Source organism: Serinus canaria, chromosome 17, assembly GCF_022539315.1.
Source record: "Serinus canaria isolate serCan28SL12 chromosome 17, serCan2020, whole genome shotgun sequence".
NCBI classification, from domain to species: domain Eukaryota; kingdom Metazoa; phylum Chordata; class Aves; order Passeriformes; family Fringillidae; genus Serinus; species Serinus canaria.
In genome coordinates, this window is record NC_066330.1 from 9,881,220 (window position 1) to 9,901,300 (window position 20,081).

General features: G+C 47.3%; 1 protein-coding gene across 6 annotated transcripts in view; it reads left to right on the forward strand.

Moving 5' to 3' along the window:
• The first annotated feature begins 60 nt into the window (after positions 1-60).
• The window catches only part of SLC31A1 (solute carrier family 31 member 1), a 27,517-nt gene continuing 7,496 nt past the window's right edge, over positions 61-20,081 (forward strand). The window contains exons 1-2 of one of the 6 annotated variants that reach the window (XM_050980981.1): positions 6,563-6,666; positions 15,232-15,612. In XM_050980981.1, the coding sequence (XP_050836938.1) occupies positions 15,445-15,612 (168 nt within the window). In that variant the 5' untranslated portion in view covers positions 6,563-6,666; positions 15,232-15,444. Of the gene's footprint in view, positions 164-195; positions 337-6,547; positions 6,667-15,231; positions 15,613-15,697; positions 16,600-18,418; positions 19,028-20,081 lie in introns of those variants that run through there. The other 5 variants (XM_009093528.4, XM_050980982.1, XM_018917849.3 and 2 more) reach the window with 5 other exon arrangements.

The following is a 20,081-nucleotide window of genomic DNA, read 5'->3' on the forward strand; positions in this document are numbered from 1 at the left end:
GTGGCTTGTATGACAGGTCATCGGCGGAGTCTTGATGGACACGTCGAAAGGGGCGAGGCTCAGTGGCCGCGGGCGGGAACTTGGGGGGACTTATGGGTCCCCGGAGGGGGCGGGACTTAGCCGTGGGGGCGGAGCGAAGGCCGTGGCTCGTGGCGCTATAGCGGTGAGTGACGGACGGGCTCGGGGAGATCTCGTGCCCCCCGCGCCCCCGCCACCCTATTCCGCCTGAGGGGCCCCATGGCCGCCCCCCCTCCCCTCCGGCCGGGACTTGGGACCTCGAGCTGGGGCCGCCGGGAGCCCCGAGGGGATGGGCAGCCCTGGGACGTGAAGGTGGAGGTGCGGGGCGCGCTCGGTGTGGGTGCAGGCAGCGCTCCCCGAGCTCTGGGGGAGGCGCTCAGGCCGGCCCTGCTGTTCCCAAGGTGACAGGCGGGCCCCGCGGCCCCAAACTGCCCTTGCCGTGAGGGAGCCGTGACCCGCCGGAGCTCCGGGCTGAGCCGCAGGGCCCCCATGGCTCTGCTGAGGGCCCTGTGGGTCCGTGGGGCTCGGGCGGGAGGGCTGAGCACCCCCGGGCGCTGCTGTGCTCCAGGTTCGCTGTCTGGGATACCCAAGGGCGCCAGCCATGCGCTGGGTTCTGAACATCCCAATGGTTCCTTGCGTCTGAGCCGCCCCTCTGAAGCAGTTTCCTTCGTACCTTGGGAAATACACCTTTTTGTTAGTTTGCTTAATGAATTTTTTGTAGCGTGTTGTGGTTTTCCTGTGTGGTTTTCCCCCTCTTGGAGGGCTGGTATCTCTACCTGCTTTGTGAGACCGACTGGCTTTAATTTCACCTTAGATTCAAATGATGTTGAAATGCAGAAGAACAAAATGCTGGAGGTCAGAATGGCAATAAGGGTTGATATTTCCTGGCTTTGGGTACTTTCTGGCACTGGTTTGAAGTTTGTACTGTCAGTTACTGACTGGATGTTTGAGTCTGAGCAGGAAGTTGCCAGGTCTGTTGTAGAGCTGAGTTTGCAGTAATTCAGGAGATATCAGTGATTCCACTTCTAAAGGAAGAAGATAAAGGGTATTGTTAAGTAGGGTATTGTTATAATCTTGCAGAATGTGTGAATTTAGAATGATGCCTGGAAAGGGTCAGAATCTTATTTCTGTTAATGAAAACCAAAAATCACAATAATTTGGTGTAAATTCCCAGTGGGAGGAGATTGTTCCGACCTTGGTAAGGCAGGTGGGCATGAACTTCCTTCCTATGGGAATGTGCTCCCTTGGAGGAAGAGAGTTTGTTGCTTTGGCTCCTGTATTTCTATCTGGTTGGTTTTTAAGGTAGTTTTAAGTGATGAAATCCCATGTGGCTAAGTCCAGTGGCACTTCAATTTAGGTTTTTTAGGTACAGGTATCACAGAATATCCCGAGCAGGAAGGGACCCACCAGGATCCCCCAGCCCAGCCCCTGGCCCTGCCCAGACCCCCCACCAACCCCACCCTGGGCATCCCTGGCAGCGCTGTCCAAAGGCTCCGGGAGCTCTGGCAGCCTCGGGGCCGTGCCCATTCCCTGGGGAGCCTGGGCAGTGCCAGCACCCTCTGGGGGAAGAACCTTGCCCTGAGCTCCAGCCTGAGCTGCCCTGGATTAGCCTGAAGCAATTCCCTCAGGACAGAGCAGAGTTTAGAGCTGCTCCTCAGGAGGAGCTGCAACCCCTGGTGAGTTCTGACCTCAGTTTCCCCTGTAGGATGAACAATCCCAGTGCTCTCAGCTGCTCCTTGTGTGGCCCTTTCAGACCCTTACCATCTTCCTAGCCCAATGTTATACCTGTGTATATTTCCTTTTTTTTTTTTTTTTTTTTTTTTTTTTTTTTTAACTGGGATTCAGCACTGGCCAGTTTTAATACCATTGTGGGGAAGAGGCTGTAGCAGCATAACCAGCAGCACTCAGCAAGCATCACATCTTAGCCACTTGTCCTTTTTTAATTTAAGCTTTGTTCATAGTCCTCATCTGTATTTGAGTGTGCAGTGGGCTTGTGGTTCCACACAATTCCCAGGCAGAGCCAATTTTTCCTGTTTGTGCTCGAATTCCAAGCTCCAGAATGCTTACTAGTCCTGCTTTTTGTGCCCAGGTGGATGAAACACTCCTCACAAGTGTTTATTAAGTTGATTCTCAGTCTGTTTGATCTTAACTTGCCTCTGCTTGAGCCTAAGGTCAGTAAAGCTTTTGCAGGATTTTTCATGAGTAGTAATATGGGATCTTATAGGGTAAGTTAGCATTCAAGTTAATAACCCCAAATCTGTCATTTATGATGTATTGTTTCCTCAGGCTTTCATCAGGCTTTGGACTCTGCATTATTTTCCCCCCATTCTTCATTAAAAAGGGGGCACTGGGAATAATGTTTGAATGTTGCTGTTTAAATGAAGATTGGTTTTGTAACTAAGGATTTGTTGGTGAAGCTGTGGCTGCTCTGCTGTACAATACAAAATTAAAGTGATGGTTTTTGCTACAAACACAAAAATTGTTGTGGTAAGCAGGATTTTGCTTCTTTTGTTCTTCTCCCCCCCCAAAACAAGGTACTGAAAATATAGGAACTGGCAGGAGTTGCAGGCTCCCACACACCTTTGGGTTGAGAATGGAGGAGTTTTGTACAGCCACTTCCTACTGAGATTTGGCTGCTTTTCATTTCATACCAGATTTCTCATCTAGGCCAGGTTGTTAACTAAGCTGGGAATTAGGATAATTTCTGCCAGTAGGGAGGAGGAATTAAATCACCTTTCCAAGCACTTTTGCATGTATGCTTTTTTGTTTTAAAGGTATCATCCCTACCACTGACTCTGACTTGCAGTGGTACAAGGACAAGTTTTGTGGGGTTTTTTTTTTTTGGTTTTTTGTTTTGAAAAGAGGTTTGGGGGGATTTTTCACTTCACTTTTCCCTTCACAATGTAACTTCAAGATTTGGATTAGTGAGATCCTGTGTCCCTGAACAAAAGCTTAATGCCTGAGAAGGGAGGGCATTGAGAATGATCTTTGCCAGTTTTACATTACTAGTAAATGACAAAATCTACCATGTTCACAGGGTGAGTTTTGAGCAGGGCCCTGAGGAGTTTCCTTTCAGCTGGCTTGTTTTCCAGTCAGGCATTAGGTCCAAGAGAAGACAGAATTTTTTGTTCTTTGAACTAAAATGAACTATTTTCTCCTTTCCTCCTTGGTTTCTCTATTTGCTATGAAGACCTCTCTACCCAACAGAAAGCTGCCATGGCTCTGCAGAGCTGCCTTCCCTGCTCTGGCCTGAAGGTCACCTGAAAGTTAGCAGGAGCCTGCAGCAGAATTTTGGGAAGTTGAGCTGAAGCACATTGCCAGCATGAACTTCTTTCTCCACAAGTCTGCCAGGAAATCACTGGGAGTCTTGGCAATTTTTTCTTAGGGAAGGATGAAAAAGACTCAATCTAGTTTATCTTGTTTTTCTCTGGGAAATCCAATCTTAGTTAATCTACTCCATTGCCTTTTGTTTCAATCTAATTTTCTGGAAATGTTCCCAATCAGGTCCTGGAGAACACCATGCCAGTGGTTTTTTCATTAACCTTTTTTTTCATCTGAAAGCTGGAATCTGCTAATGTAGAGAATAATGGGACTAGTTGTTGTAAAGAAATTAAACTCCTATTTTGCTGTACTTTCCAAAGCCTTTCATTTGTTGGTCCTGAAATTAGAATTTCCTGGTTTAGAAGCCAATCTAGAACTGGCAGGTTGTGATGAAATAGCTCCTTTTTAGTTTTCCTTTTTTATTTTTAATGTCATTTCCCATTGTCTTTTCTTCCCTGTGCTATCAGTTCATATCTACAAGGGTCCCCAGCTGATTTCCAGTGGCACTTCAGCAACTGTGACTGCTGCCAGAACAATGGCTTTACTTCCTGCTCTTTTCCTCTCTGTGGATATAATCTTAGAAAAACCTCACATTTGCTGTATCACAGATGTAAACAGCATTTATCATCTGCTAAAAAAGTTGTACAATATATAATCTTTTCACTTTATCTAAGTGACTAGAGCAGTCCATGGTAGCTCTACAGCACAGGCCAAATGCTCTGAGTGGTTGAGGCTCTTCTGTTCTCACTGCTTGCTCAGCATGTCCTGTTGTGAATCCTGAGAGGTTGGGAGAAAACTGGGAACAAAGTGGAGGTGTTCTGGCATGGAACTCACAGTGAGTGCCCCAAGCTCTCCTGAGACTGTAGAAGAGCCACTTCACTTCCATAAAGCTTCTTTTCCCACACTTACTCATTAGTTATCATGGATTCAGATCTCATTCTCTGATGAAGGTACAGGAGCTTGGAATATGAGCTTTGTGATATATTTAGCTGATCTTCTGGCTAACCAGGTTAAAGGGAACCCTGGCAGTCTTGGCTGGTTTTTTTGCCTAAACACTGCATCTGTTGCGGGAAGGAGTGCCTGGCAAATGCACTTTCAGACTTGTTTCACATTAGAGAAAATATAATTGGACTTGGCTCTGTAGGATTAAGAAGTGCTTTGAGGCCACCTGTGAGGTGCAGTCCTCATCCTGAGCTAATGGTGTGAGCAGACTGGCTGGCCTGCTCCAGAGAGCTGGGAAAAACAGCTCCTGGAAAGGGATACAGCTCCAGCCTCCTCAGGGAGAGGCTCATCCCTGTGACCCAGCCTGCTCCTTGTCTGATGTCTCTAATTGGTGGCTGCACTCTGGCTGGGACAATGGCAGCAGCTCATGCCACCCTGGCTGAGCTCTGCCAGAGGCTGGACTGGGAGCCAGGGATCCCATCACTCACTTGCTTCCCCTGTTAACCTTCCCTGCTCCAAAAGCCTCCTTCTGAAGAGGCTCAAACAGCTCACTGGCACAGCTGCACTGCATTTTCAAGCTTGAATCTTTTAGTTGGCAAGGAGAAGCACAAACGTGGAGCAGACTCCAAGCCAGTGCACCCAGTGGAGCCATCCCAGGTCACTCTCCTGCAGCCCTCAGGGAGTCACACTGCAGTGCTGCCATCAGTGTGGCTCCATGGGAGAGCATTTCCAATGGGTAAATCAACCCTTGTACATCAAAGTGATAAGGGAAGTGGGAGCACGAGCTCCAGAGGAACACACCCAACCTCAGGATGCAGGGCAAGTAAAATTCAGTCAGTGTTGCAGTCTGGTTTTCTTGAATCCTGTGTTTGTCTGAGCTCCTGGACTAATGGATTTGACAGGGGACTGAGTCCTGATTTCTGGGTTCACTGCCAGGTGAGTTTTATACAAATCAAGTTACCACTGGCTTTAGTGCCCTTCATTAACTTGGGATAAGACATTATCTCAAGAGGATACTGAACTTCAGTGTTTAAGGTGGTGTCACATGAGGCTGAAGTGTGCTGGAGGAGCATGTTATAGATACTGTAAGGCTGAAACCTAAACAGCTGCAGACAAAGTTGGTTGGGAGTTTCACAGCTGCCCTCATGTTCCTGTTATAGACTTGGTTATACTTGTAAAGCCATTTTTGTGCTCTTTTCATAAAAGGCACAGAGCAATGTCTATGGGATATCCTCTGTATGGGTGGTAAAGCCTAATACACTTGATTCTGATTATTTTGCTTCTAGTTTAAAAAACCTCTTGGCAGCAGCCTGACTTTTCTTAATTTTCTGAATTCCTCAAGTAAAACCCTCCAGGACATCATAACAGCAGGATCATGTGCACTGCTTGTCAGTTGATCCCGTTTTGTGTAACTCTTGCTTGAAACCACAGCCCCCGCCACAAGGCCCCTGGTGTTGCAAGGCACTGCACAGCTGTTCTTGCACTTTTTCTGCTTTGTCCCTTTTTTTTTTCATAGCAGTTGTTGGCTCCAGCTTTCCAAGCAGAAGGGTCCCAGAGCCAGTGACCCTGACAAAGTGTGTCTCGTACAAACAGTGTTGAAGAATTTCTGCACAATTGATTATTTATTTGCCTTGGCTTTTTTTTTTTATTTTTTTTTCTCACTTCCCAATGCTCCTAAAAACTGACTGATAGCTTTGAAAAATCATAATTTCTTCATTATGGGGCAAATAGAGTCACAGGATGATTTGGGGTGGAAGGGACCCTAAAGCTCGTCTTCCACCCCTACTATGGGACACCTCCCACGGTCCCAGGCTGCTACAACCCCTGTCCAGCCTGGCCTTGGACACTGCCAGGGGCAGCCACAGCTGCTCTTGGCACCCTGTGCCAGGAGCTGCCCACCCTCCCAGGGAATAATTTCTTCCTAATATTTTATCTAAACCTGCTCTCTCTCAGTTTGAATACTAAAATACTTAAATACTAAAATAAACTAAGCTGTCTTTGTTGCGATATCCAGGAGCAAGCAACCCACTAATTTATCTGATAGAGACTTGAATGTTTGAAATGTGTTTTGGTTAACGTGTTGGAAAGTAATCTCTGCAATGCACTTAATCAGAGAGTTCTAAAATCTGGTTGCATTTGTGCAAAGTGAGGGAGACTCAGGAGCTGCTTCTGCTGCTCTGTGGATCTCTCTGTGAGCATCCTAGTGCTTGGTCTGGTCCTAAGCTAATCTGAGCAGTAGTTAATGATTAGTCTTTGATAGAGATAATGATGTGCTTGTCAGCATTATGTGAGGGTTGAGAAACTTTGATCAGTCTCAGACTTGTTGCCTCTCTGGAGAAAAAGGTTCTGCTGGAGTTGGTAGATGGAAAACCTGTCTCTGAAAGAGTAAGTACTCAGCATTTTTTAGCTCTGAATCATTTCTGCTTTGGATTAGCAGCTTTGTGGCTGTCCGGGGGTTTGAAAATGATGAAAAAGCCAGGATTCTAAGCTCTTTCCCAGGGTGTTTTGTCACTCATAGAAAAATTGTTGATGGCTTTTGTTTTGGCTTTCCATGCCCTACAGTCATGGCTCTTCCTGTCAGAAGAGTGTCACGAGGCCAAGGCTCTTCCAAAGATAAGTTCCTTTCCAGAGAATTGAGTTGATTAATCTTTTCCTCTTCTTGATACTGGAGATCTTCTGCCTTGCTGAGAGTGTATTTTCAGTGACTCAGTAGTTTCAATAATACTTCCAATAGTTCAGTTGCATTTTCAAAGGGAGAGTGCTCTGTTCTGTGGATTGGGGCTATGAATTTTTTCTCTGAACCCTTACAAGTATTTGCATTACTACCTGGAAGCTGTTTATATATCACTGCACCATCCACTTGTTTGCCAAGATCATGGATCAAGAGTAGGAAGGTGCCTCTGGTGATGGATATTTGGCCTTAACCATCTGCCAAAACAGAGATTGACTTCCTGGGCTTAATTAAAAACCCACTGGAATGGATTTTGCTGCATGTGACCTGAGTTCTACCTTGTATTTGCCCATGAACAGCTTGAGGCTTTTCAAAACAACTGTTAGAGGCACAAAAGAATTTGATTCTTGGCTGTGGTAGAACAGGTTCTTGTGTTGAGGGACAGTCATGGATGGTGCTGTAATGAACACACATCCATTTTTTCTCTACAAGAAAAGGTATTTTTCTAAAAGTCAGTCTTGTGAGCTCATAGGTCTTTAGTCAAAGCCTACTTTTCAAAGGTGACCTTGACAGGAGCTGGAAATCCCAGGGTATCCCAGCAGGAGCTGACATCAGCACATGGCTATTGAGGAAAGGTTTGACACAGGCTGGAACGTGGCAGCTCCAGGGAAGGGGAATGGTTTAGTGGCCACCTTAAGATGCTGTGTCTGCACATGGACATGCTTCTGAGGGGTAATTACAGACCAACAACTGCTTAAATATGAAAAGAAAGGAGTGAAAGAGAATTGCTCTGCAAGAACACTTTTCCGTGTGGTGGAAGGTAATGTGTGTGTGGCTGTTCTGGACATGGAAAAATGTGTGTGGATTGCTTAAACCAGTATGTGTCATATATGTGTGGAATGGCCTCCTAAAAATTGACCAGGAGTTTTGGAGTGTGGCTTTCTTGTTATTCAGATTCCCAAAACACCTGAAAGTCGGTTCAGAACTTGTAGAAGTGTTGTCTTTTCTGGGCTAAGTCTGATTATAATGTTGAAAAGCAGCCAGAGATGGAAAATTAACTGTGAGAAAATGGGGAAGTAGGGTAAGATCTGGGAATCTCCAGTGAATCACCTGTGCTGGACTCCCTTTTATGAGGCCTCTAATAGACCAGTGCCATCCATTTATTACCCTCAGGTTTAGTTAGATAAAGGTATTTATGCTGTTGTAAGATAACATCTGTAAAGAGGCAGTAACAGATAACATCTGTAATCTGAAACTGACCTGGCGATACTGCTCCACAGCTGACTGAACATGAGCCAGCAGTATGACCTGGTGGCCAAGGAGGCCAGCAGCATCCTGGCCTGGGTCAGGACTGGTGTGGCCAGCAGGAGCAGGGAGGTCATTCTGCCCCTGTACCTGGCACTGCTGAGGCCACACCTGGAGAGCTGTGTCCAGCTCTGGCTCCTCGGTTTGGGAAGGACCTTGGGATGCTTGAATGTGTCCAGGGGAGGCAACGAGGCTGGAGAGGGGCTGGGAACACAAACCCTGAGAGGAACCACTGAGGGAGCTGGGGATGCTCAGCCTGGAGAAAAGGAGACTCAAAGGGTGCCCTCATCACTCTGCACAGCTCCTGAAAGGTGCCTGTGCTCAGCTGGGCTGGGCTCTTTCTGCAGGCAGCACTGACAGAACCAGAGCACACAGCCTCAGGCTGCGCCAAGGGAAATTCAGGTTGGATATTAAGAAGAAGTTTTTACAGAAAGGATGATAAAGTTCTGGAATGGCTGCCCAGGGATGTGTGTTTAACAAAGCCTGGATGTGGCACTGTGTTTCAGGGTTGAGTTGGGGTGTTGGGGCTGGGTTGGACTCAATGATCTTGAAGGTCTCTTCCAACCCAATCATTCTTTGTGTGATTTCTGTGTGTGATCCTTCACCTGTATTAAAGGCCCACTAATGTACTTCTAGGACACATTGAATTACTTTTGGCTCTGAGGAAGCTTGTGCTTCCTTTCTTGGGAATGTACTTCTTGACTCTGATTTCATTTTTTGTCTCCTGAGATTATTTTAAAGATTTACAGGGTTTAAGGCTCAAAGACACCATAAAATCAATCTGGCCAGAGTTGTTTATGCTGTGTAGCCTGTTGTGTCCTTCCCACTCCAGCAAAGCATGGAGCAATGGTTTGTCAGGATTAACTTGCAAGTAGTTCTCTGTCTTGCATCCTGACATGTCTGTCATTCCTTAGAGATGGAGTGCTTTTGCATGTGGCCACTGAACAGCCCCAAACAGTAATCTGTGTCCTTACCCTGTGGACAGACATTTTTTTTGGGAGACAGGCTCCTTTCCATAGGTACAAGTGGTGGAGAAGGTGTTGAATGTGCAAGAATCTGGATGCTGAATTAGTGGGCATGATAAAGAACCTTTTATGCAAATGCTGAGGGTTTTTGGTTTGGTTTTTTTTTTTTTTCATTTGGAGAGAAAACTTCTCCCTTCCTTTAAAAAGTGCCTGGTATAGGTAGAGGAGTACAAGCTAGAAATTGTTCTTGATTAGGGCATATGAAATAGGAAGTAAAATTCTCTGCTAGGCCTGTTTTTTCTAAGGAAGCAGAAGTTGTCTAATCTTACAGAATACATGTCTTGCAAGATGGGGTTCCAAATATCAATATATTTTTATATTTAAAAGTTTTTTAAGACTATCACAAGGCTCAGGACTGTCCCGTTTGTTCTCGGCAGGATGGTTCCTGCTCTCTGGCCATATGGATCACATCTCCCTGGTCACCATTCCTGTGTTTGGTTTTGTAACATCTGAGCAAAAACCACCACTGAGGATAAGGGAGTATCTGTTTATTCAGGAATTATGTAATCTTGGAAAAGATGGGTCACATGGCCCTGCTTTTCTGTCTCCACTTCCTGGTGCTGTCCTGTGTCTCCTCCCTGCTCAGGATCCTGGCTTGTCCTCAGCTGAGGAGTGAGTGCTGGGAGTTTTTAGCAGGAGGTATCCAGGTGACTCCTGACTGAGCCCCACCCACCCTCCTGCTCCTCCATCTCAACACAGCTCTTACTCTCCTGGCCTTTGAGCCATTCTACCTTATCCCTGGCTAAACTTCCTCCCTTCCTGCCAGATTTCTCCTCCCTGGGTGCTGAATCCTGTGAGCTTTGTGACCTGGATTTGTGTTGCTGTGTTCCTGTGTCATGCCCCTGGTGATGTGAGGAAGAGAGGTGAAGCTCTGATGGTGTGTCCCGCTGGTCTACAGACCTGGGCTAGTAGCTTCTGAAGACTCTGGTGCGCAGAGGAAGTGCTGAAGTGCTTCTGTAGGTGCCTCCTGGGGTTTGCCTTTGATGGAAACTTGTCAGTTCTAGCTCTGAATTCATGCTGGTGTTGGCTATAAGGAATTTTGGTGTTTGCCATGCCTTCTATCCTGGATGTTTCATAAAGAAATTGTAATGTGGTGTAGCAGTTTGTTTGGGCTAAAATGTAACACCACAGTGTGGCATCCTGTGTCAGTTTTGGTATCTCTGGTGCTGTACTGTTCTCTGCAGATGACAGAATCACAAGTCAGCTGTGGTACAGCATCTCCTCTGCTTTGGTAGCTGTGGGAATGGCAGTCACTCCTCAGCTCTTGCATGTCCTGAGGTGCCTCAGTTCTGCCACTTCCCAGAAATGTCTGTGCTCTTGTGTGCCAGAAGGGGGGACAGCTGCCTCATCCACCCAGACAGAAAGGGGAGCAATGGACAGCGTGGGGCAAATAAGGGGTTCAAAAAGCTGGTGGTGGAAGAAATGAAAATGGGGTAGAAAAACACTGTCCATGGACAGAATGGAAGAAATTGTGCTCTTGGTGGGCTTGAGCAGGACAAGGCACTCCTGAGTGCAGAATGGATGTGCTCTGGCTTTGACCTCCCAGAGGACATTGGTGTCCTTGCTGGTTTTGCCCAGAGGGCAGAGCTGGCTGGGGGCTGTTCTCTTGGAGCAGTAACGTGGAAAAGGGGGAAGTTTTGTGGCAGATGAACAAGGAAACTGAAGTATGTAAGAGATGCCAATCACCTTTTAATTGGCACCTTGTCACTATCCTCTTCAGTGCCTGCTGATACAGCAGTTTCCCTTTATGAATACAATCTTGATTGGCATTTATTGGCAATAAAAACAACTTGTGGTTGACATGTCTGTTCCTGGCCCTCTGCTCCTGGTTCAGTGCACAGGTGACTCCAGGCCAAGTGAGCTCTGCTTTCTTCCCTGAGCTCCACTTCGTATTTGCTTGGCTTATTATAGTCCCTGGCTGGGGTTCTTCAAGACAGCCAATGCTGGAATGTGCTCTGATCCTTGGAAAGTGTCCCACTGGGGACTTGAGGTTAATTTGGGCTCATGCAGGTTGAAAGTATTTGTTTTATGAGAATAGGAGCAGGTTTTGCTGAAAACTTCAGATCATGGCATTCTTAGCATCAACTTCTCCAAAGTGATTTTCTGTGCTCTGCCTGGTTGTCCTTTGTGTGGATAAGGGTCCCTTGTGTGGATAAGTGTCCTCAGCCTTGTGACAGCCTCCAGTATCTGTCTGGCACCCCAAACTCCCTCTCTTGAGCCAGGCTTCTGTGACAGATGTGCCCTGAGCAACATCTGCCAAACAGACTGTTTTGCAAGCCTGCACCCTGTGGCATTCACAGGAGCTGCCAGACCAAATTCCAGTGGAATTCCTGGTGTCCTGCCCTTCCTTCTGTTATGCATTGGGCAGAGCAAGGAGTGTGTTGCATTTGCAAAGGCATGGGAATGAACCAGTCACATGTACCCAGTGCTGGACTCTGAGCCCCAACCCTGGTGTGCACCTTCCAAACCACTGTCACCACAGCAGAGGGCAAGGAGCTGTGCTGCTGGGTGCTGTCCCATGTCCTGCCAAGAATGGGGTGCCCTGGGGAGCACCTGCACATGGGGACCCCAAGAGTTGGCCCAACAGTTGGAGGCATGGATCAATTTGAGATTGCAGTGCTTCTTTCAAAGGAAAACGTTCACTGGGATGTGTGGGAATGTGTGTGGGATTCCTGTGTAGATGAGGGGAATTTCTACCCCCTGCATTGCTGGATTTGTGAGGGACAGACTGAGGTGTGACAGAGTTGGTTCTGTCACCTCTTGCTAAAGGTTCCTGTGGTCATTGTGGAAGGGATCTTAGCTGTGCTGCTGTCCTGGTTTAGGGCAAATTTAGGAGAGAATCCCCAAAAAGGGCTTCTCCAAAAGCAAACCCACAGGCCCCTTCCCTAATTGGTTTGGGAAGAATTCCTCAGAGAGAGGTGGAAAGAACCTGTTTATTTGACAATCACAGCACCACCCCCCCCCCCCCCAGCACACACAGTGAGCAATACCAGATGACACCACTCTTCCACTGCTCTGAGAAAGATGACAAATTCAGAAAAGTCTCTCCTGGGGGTTTGCTGTTGTCAGTCCCTCCGGTGCTGAGGCAGCTGCTGCAGTCACAAGGTGTAAACGCTCTTTCCGTGTTCTGAATCCCAGTCCGGAGCAGTCAGCAGGTCCAACGGGGTGGGGGGAACAGTCCAGAAAGGAATTTGGATTGTTTAGCTAAAGTAACTAATGAGAAGGGGGGAAAGAAGCAAGAGCAAGCAAAGCAGAAGCGAAGCAGAAGCAACAGCGAGAGCAAAAAAGCAGGGCAAAAAGCAAAAAAGCTGCAACATGCACTGGTGCTATCTGTATGTCCCGCCGAGTAGCTGATAGGAGGCCCAAAACAAAACCTTCACTCTGCCAGTCTTAAAGGCACAGAACATAATATCCAGCATAAATTACATACACACGAATGGGGATAACAGTCACCCTAGGACAGCTGCCAAGGCAAGGGTTGAGAGGTGGCCAGCACAAGCAGAAGGGTATTGTAGGGTAGAGTAGGATAGAAGAGGAATAGGAATGTTAAGTTGGTAGGTACCTTCAGTAAGTGTAACTGCCTGGTCTCAGCTTGATGGAGACAGTAGAGGATCACTCTTGGATCTCCATGCAAAGCTCTGTGTGCCTTCCAGGTGTTTGCGCCTGGGCTGGGCCACACTTCTCTGCAGAAATGAGTCTACAACCAGGAGGGGGTTGGCAAGGACTCCTCAGTTTTACCATGCCTCTCATGAGATCCTTTGACTGCTTTGCTGTCTCCTGCAGTTTCAGTATGGCTGAGGAAAACGCTTGACCACAGGGGAGGCTCAGCCTGACTCCCCATTATTTTGTCACCTTTACACAGCTCCTGCCAGCATTTCTCAGCCTTTTCTCTGATGTTAGCAGGCTTAGAGTCTGAGGTTTTGTGCTCTGCAGGGTTATTTTCAGCTGCCTTTCACTCCACTGGGCCTGTGGGTAATGACATGGTGTGTGCTTCACTTAATGAAGTTCAGTATATTGTCCTGTAAAGAACAATCTGTCCTGGGTTATTTTTTCTTCTTGTTCAAAGATTACAGATTTCCTGAGGCGTCTGCAGAAGCTGGGAGGTTAGGAATGACCATCCCCTTCTAGCAAAGCCTCTAACAGAGAGTGATCAGGCAGGTTTGCTATGAAAATAAACTCCATCAAAGGGCCATTATTATAGCCATGCTGAGAGGAAGACCTCTGGCCCCCCCTCAAGTAATGGGGCTTGTGCTGAGTGGCTGTGACCAGCTTTGCTTTAGTTTTAGTAGTTTAGTTTTTAGTTGCTTTAGCTGAGGAATGCTTTGATTCAGAGCAGAGGACAGGACTTTAAGGATTGAACATAGGCTGATACTTCATAGTCTTGTTTTAATCTTCATTTTAATTAAACTTTCATTAATGCATATAGCTGCATCAAGCTGCCAAATGATGTGGTGCACCTTCAGGAAGCTTGTGTGAGCCAGCATCCCAACTGGAATCCATAGTGTGGAACTGGAGCACTGTTTGGGGTTTTTGCCATATCTGTGGGTGCTGTGTGATGGCTCCATATGGAAGGGGTGGCCTGAGCCTTGGGGACGCAGCAACCTGGTAAAGAGAGGGACAAACATATTAGTACAAGAAGTAAATGATGGAACCAGGAGGCCTGAAGGGTGGGTGTTTGGAGGAGCAGGTACTGCAAGGTGTGACTGGTGGCCCCAGCCCTGTGATCTGCCTGTGCTGCAGAGAACCTGAGCGCAACTCTGGCTTAAAGCATCAGCCCCAAACCTCCCTGGGTGGGTGATGTGGTTTTGCTTCCTTCTCCTCCCACATCCTGCCTGTGGGATTTTTCAGGATCACCTTAATAAAGGTCTGTCTCAGCCTGGGCAAATCCCATCAGCTGTGGGCATGTCTCATGAACTGCAGAGTGGTTTTAATGTGCCAAAACTTTGTCATTATCTTCAGCATCCACAACAGTGCTGTAATGGTTCCAGCTGGGATCCTCAGTGGAGGTGATGGCAGATGATCAGATCTGTGTGGATTTCTTCCCTCACAAAACATGAAAGCCTGCACATCATTTTAAAAGTCCATTCTTTGCCTGTGCTGGAAGAGTTGGGCTCTGGTTGCTCCCAGCTTGGCTGCCTATCCCTGCTGACTGCTTCCACCCTGGCATTCCTTCCATAGAGGCTGCCCAAGCATTGTCCCCTTTTGAACCTGAACACAAGATGTTGTTTGCAGCCCTGCTCAGCTCTTTTTTTTTTTGCCCATTATTCTCCACTCTCTGCACTGCAGCCTCTGGCATCTCTGGCTGGACATTCTCCAGAGTGCCTGTCATCCTTCAGAAGCTCTGAACCTGTGGGTGGGAATAGCTCAGCCTGCTCACAGGTAGACAGGGAGAATGTGCCCTGTGTCACACTGTGGGTTGTTCCTTGGCTCTGCTGATCCAGTTTGAATCCAGCAAACTTCCATGATCAGGGACAAGCCCCAGGAAATCCAAATTTGTACAGCCTCACCCTCAGTGTGTATTGGAGCTCTGGAGCTGTGCCCTTCTCTTTCCCTTTATTCAAACCCCTTCTGGTGTGTTGAGCTTTTGCAAAGTCTTAAACTTCTGGAAAAAGCTTTAGGATGAGACTAAGGTGGTGAGGCAGTACTAGGGCAAGCCACAGTTCTGCTGTGAGCTCACAAACATTCCTTGAGTTCTTAATATAACTCTAAGAGCTCCTTCTTCAGGAATTGTGCAAGGGAAAACCAGAGGTGTGCAATTAAATGTGCTGGGCACAGCACAGTCCCTCCCTGTGTCTCAGTGCCAGCCTGGGGTTGCTGAAGCTAGTTGGGAGAGTTCCAGGGAGAATTTTCACACTGGGAAACAGCAGTGTGTATCTGTAACACGTGTTCTGCTGCATTGCTGAAGAATGTGGTGTTTGTTCCCTGTGTCTTTAAAATGTGTCTTTACAGCTTGGCCCAGGGACCCTGGCTACTGTTGGTGGGTGCTGCCTCAGCATGAGCAGGTGGAACTGCTGTGTCCCTCAGCTGTGCCTTTAAGCAGCTCTGGAGCTCTGCCTGGCATCCTGGAAGAATCACAAGTCCACCCATTTGGAAAGGAAGCAGTTAAAGTGGAAAAGTTTGCCAGGAAATTGAATAAACTAAAAGCAGTGCTTAGGTCTCCTGATGACGAGCTCAGTGGAGCCCACAGCTAGAGGCAGTGAACAGAGCTGCAGTGTCTGCAGGCTGCTGCTTCCCTCCCACTCCATTGACAGCACTGCTAAACAAAAAAGGGTTTGGGCTTGGGACCACAAGCTGGGAGCCAGTGGAGGTGGGTCTGCCAGCAGTACTGCTGTAAGTAGAGCAACTCTACTCCTGGGTGCCTTTTCCATTCCTTCTGTGCTTTTTCTGTAGCATTCCTTTATGTCATGCAGCACTGAACCATATGTGATAATGTAAGCAACAGGTCTTTGCTTTTCCAGCTTCCTATTTTTAATAATTTTCCCTTGGCTTTCTCTCAGAACTTTGATTTTAATTCTTAGTAAATATTGCCAAGTGTTTCTCACTTGTACAGGAGAAGCGAGGGACCTCCTGACCTGTTCTTGCTATCAGAAGTGTTGGTGAGAGACTTTGGGTATGAATCACTCCAGCTGTTGAGAGGGGTCGGGAGGGTTCCAAGCAGGAGCCAGTCCTGTGCTGGCCACTGCAGCAGCACCTTCTCTGTGGGACAAACTGCTCTAAAGGAGACTGCAGAGGAGATTTTTAAGGCTCTGGTCCTTTTGGGCAGAGCCAGTGGAATTTTATTTCTTGGGTTTTCTGAGCTGGTTTGGGAAAGGTGAGGCACTGTTTAGAAGGGAAGAGTTGATGCTGTAATGGGCATTGATTTAGGGCTCCACTGTTAATCCTGTTGGACTTCTGATTTAGAAAGGGGCTTCATTCCCTTTGGGACTTTACGGAAGATCTGTTTGACACTGAGCTGATTGTAAAGTACTTCCTGGGAGCTTGCTAGATCCTTCTCATAATGTGTCCTCTTTCTGCATGTCCTGTGTTTCTGCATTGGAAGGTGTATTTTCCTTAGGTGTTTGCACAGAAAAAACTGTGATTTGCTGTGAAGTTTCAGGACTCTGGATGGACGCAGCAGAAGGAATAGATTGGGAAGCTGTGGAGGGGGTAATGGCAGTGATCTTTGGCTGAGACCTACTTGAAAGGACTGCTCTGGCTTTGGCATCTCATCTGGTCCAGCTCCTTTACCTGCACTCGTATGTGCCCTGGCACCTCCTGCCTGTCCTCCCCTTCTCTGTGCCCTGGAGTTGCAAACTGTGGCCTCCTGGTGTGTGTGAGGTGAGGCAGCACTGGTTTGGTGTTGGTTGGGGTGGGGGTGAGTCCTGGTGCTGACAGTTTGCTGCTGTCAGATCCTGCTCCTACTGCACCTGTCCTGAGCGTGGTTTGCAGAGCTGCCACGGTGGCAGTGCAGGGACAGAAACCTCAGAGTGTGCAGGGACAGAAACCTCAGAGTGTGCAGGGCCTGTCTGAGCTCCTGCTTAAAAAAAGAAAAGTCCTGTGTGCAGCTCTGAGTCTTGCAGTTTTTCTTAAAAATCTGAGGGGTTGTGAAATGGAGGCTGTGTCTTCTCTCACCTGGGGTAACAGCACTAAGAGGGAAAGAAAGAAGCCCTGGAGGAGAATTTCCTCATTCCTCTCTCCTGTTCCACCCTGTTTGTTTTCTTAGGCAGTAGGTTACTGCAGAGCACAAAAATCACTCTGTGTGTGTGTGTGTGTGTGTGTGTGTGTGTGTGTGTGTGTGTCCCTTGTGATAGGTACACCCTGGGGTCTGTCCCCTTCAGGTGTTCAGAGTACCTAAGCCTGAAGCAGCCAGGGGCTGTGGCAGGTGCCTCTCCAGGGCTCCATGCTCAGGAATCTGCTCCAATGCCTCTCCCTCTCAGGGCAAACATATGGAGTAGGATCAAATCACCCATTCAGGCAGAAATACCTGCTGAAAGGCTGGCTTTGTACAAGGCTAAGCCTATTTAAAGAATTTACAATAATAGAAACTTATAGGGGGTGGATTTTTTTCCCTTCAGGTATGGAGTCAGCCTTGTTAAAGCACCACCTTCTTATTAAAGCACCACCTTCTTGTGACACACAGAGCTCCACATCTCTCAGCTTGTTTCTTAGGAGCTGTGTAAACCAACCAGGGATATGCAGCCTGGAATATTAGACACCCATTAACCTGTTGCTGCTGCTGCTGCCCTATATATTGCTTTTTACTTTGAGACTTAGGTAGGGATCTCTCAAGTTGTAAATCAGAGTCTGATTGTTCACTGGAACAGATTTCTTTTTAAACAGAAATTTATCCACTGTTACTTTCAGTGACACAAAACACAGCTGAAGTGGCTCAGGTGAGGTTATTTCCTCTTAAGCTACTTAATACCTCCTCCTTTCAGGATCTCATAAAATGTCCTTCAGTGTTGGGTGGCTGCAGCAAGGGCTTGGATTTGGTGTTGGAGCACTGGGATAGCAGGGTGGGAAGGAGATACTTGGGTGAGGGTCAAGCTTGCCCTTTGTAACCTGTACCAAGGCCTGCCCAGGCACAGGCAGCTACTCCTGAACACCTGACTGTGTTCTTTGTTCCTACAGAGTAAATATCCCCAAACACATCCACTGTTTCTCCCTTTCTGCAGACAAATGATGATTAGTGAGAAGGAAAGGAGTGAAAAGCTGGACACAGCCCAGCCACCAAGGCAGTTTTACCTGATAACCAGCCAGGGCTTCTGTGGAGCATTTTGAAACCTGCTGAGCTTGACAGGAATGTGAAATCCTAAAAGGAATAAATAATCATTGGACAGTAGCTGGTGAGGATGTTGTATTCAAAGGAAAAGCAATGGGTCAGTTAACTGAGAAGAGGGAAGAGACAGGGACAGCTCAAAACTCTGCTCTCTCAGGGACAGGAGCCAGGGCACGGCTGGGCTGGGCCAGGGCAGCTCAGGCTGGAGCTCAGGGCAAGGTTCTTCCCCCAGAGGGTGCTGGCACTGCCCAGGCTCCCCAGGGAATGGGCACGGCCCCGAGGCTGCCAGAGCTCCAGGAGCCTTTGGACTGTGCTGCCAGGGATGCCCAGGGTGGGGTTGGTGGGGGGTCTGGGCAGAGACAGGGGCTGGGCTGGGCGATCCTGGTGGGTCCCTTCCAGCTCAGGATATTCCTTGGTTCTGTGATTCCAGGAGATTTTGGCTGCAGGAGAGGGGAAGTTCTTGTGTTACGTCTTTCCTCTCCCAGCACATTTACCTTTGATCCTCTGGGTAAAGCACTTGGGCCATTCTTCTTCCTTCCCTGATGCAGAAGACAAATTGAAGTTTGTGTGTTTTGGCAGAGAGTTCTTTTCCCAGATGTTTTGGGACTGCAGTTCTAGAGCCTGAACATTTCAGCTCTTGAACAGGAAAACCCTCTAAGCTGTGCCATATGGAAATCATATTGGGCATTCTGCAGGTATCCCTTGGTGAAGTTTTTCTGTCTCAGCTGAGCTGCTGCTTACATTGTTCTCTCTCCTATTTATCTCCCTATGAACATTTTTCTGGTCTCAATATTTAAGCACAAATCAGGGACAAAGTGAGTTAAAAGATATTAGTAGAAATATGGACAGGGAATTCATTCTGCTTTAGCCAGTGCCATTGGATTCCATGATTCCAATTTACTGTCCAGGGGAGTATTGTGAGGTTGTCTGATGAAATAAGAGATGGGATACAAACTTCTGCACAGAGATGGAGAACATACCTGAGCTGTGAGTACCTGGTGTTACTTCTTGGTGCTTCCCTGCATTATTTAATTTCTGTGTTTGCAAGGTATTACCTCTGTCTTTCTCGACTTCCTCCCTGGCACTGCTGACTTTGTTTCCTTACCTTTCCCAAATGTTTAATTTCTCGTTGCTCGCTTCAGTTTAACCCCAAAGGCCTTGGATGTCCCCTGTCATGGGGCTGCACTGGCACTGCTGTTCTGGGCCACCAGTGACCCCTGCACAGGGTCACTGCCATACACTGAGCTAGCTCCACCACCAGGTGCCTTTCAGGGCTGTATTTGCTACTTGCAGTTCAGAAAGCTCTTCTAGAGTCTCATTTCCTCTCTTCAATCTAAATATAGCCATGCCTACCTGTTCAAACTCAGTGCTGCATTTTGGCTTAAAAAAATGAAAAAACACACTTGTAAACTCTCCTGATGATTTATGTTGAAGGAAGTCTGTATCTCATTTCTTTTTAAACTTTAATTTGATGAAGTGTCCAAAATTTGCTTTTGGTTTTACTTCAGTGCAGGACTGGAATAAAGGCAGGGTCCAATAGGACAGATGCTGTGCTTTCAGGACTGACTGGTATTCCCAGGTTATTTTCTCTCCTGTTGCTGTTTGAACCTGATGATTTTAATTTCCCACCAGCAATTGCCAGCCCAGGCAGTGCTGGGCCAGAGTGCAGCAGCCATGCCCACAGGTGACCAAAGAGAGTATTTTTATTTTTTATTTTTTTTAGTGTGTCCAGACAGCCTTGATTTGTGGTAACCAGATTAAGGATTGGGACTGGCAGCCTCTTGAGTGTTTCTCTCAATGTGGGTAATGTGATTACAGGGGAGATGTGGCAATGTAAAGCTCATGGAAATGAAATTGGATTGCCTGTAGCTGTTGCAGACCTTTGCCTGACATTAGGTCTTGTTCCAACTAACACAATTTCTGTGTTAAACATGTTCCCAATAAAATGCATAACTGTCAATTAAGAGAAATCCTGTAATCTGATCCTTTAGTATATGCAATTTAAAGTGGTGCTTGTGGTATTTTTGCCTGTTGCAAGACT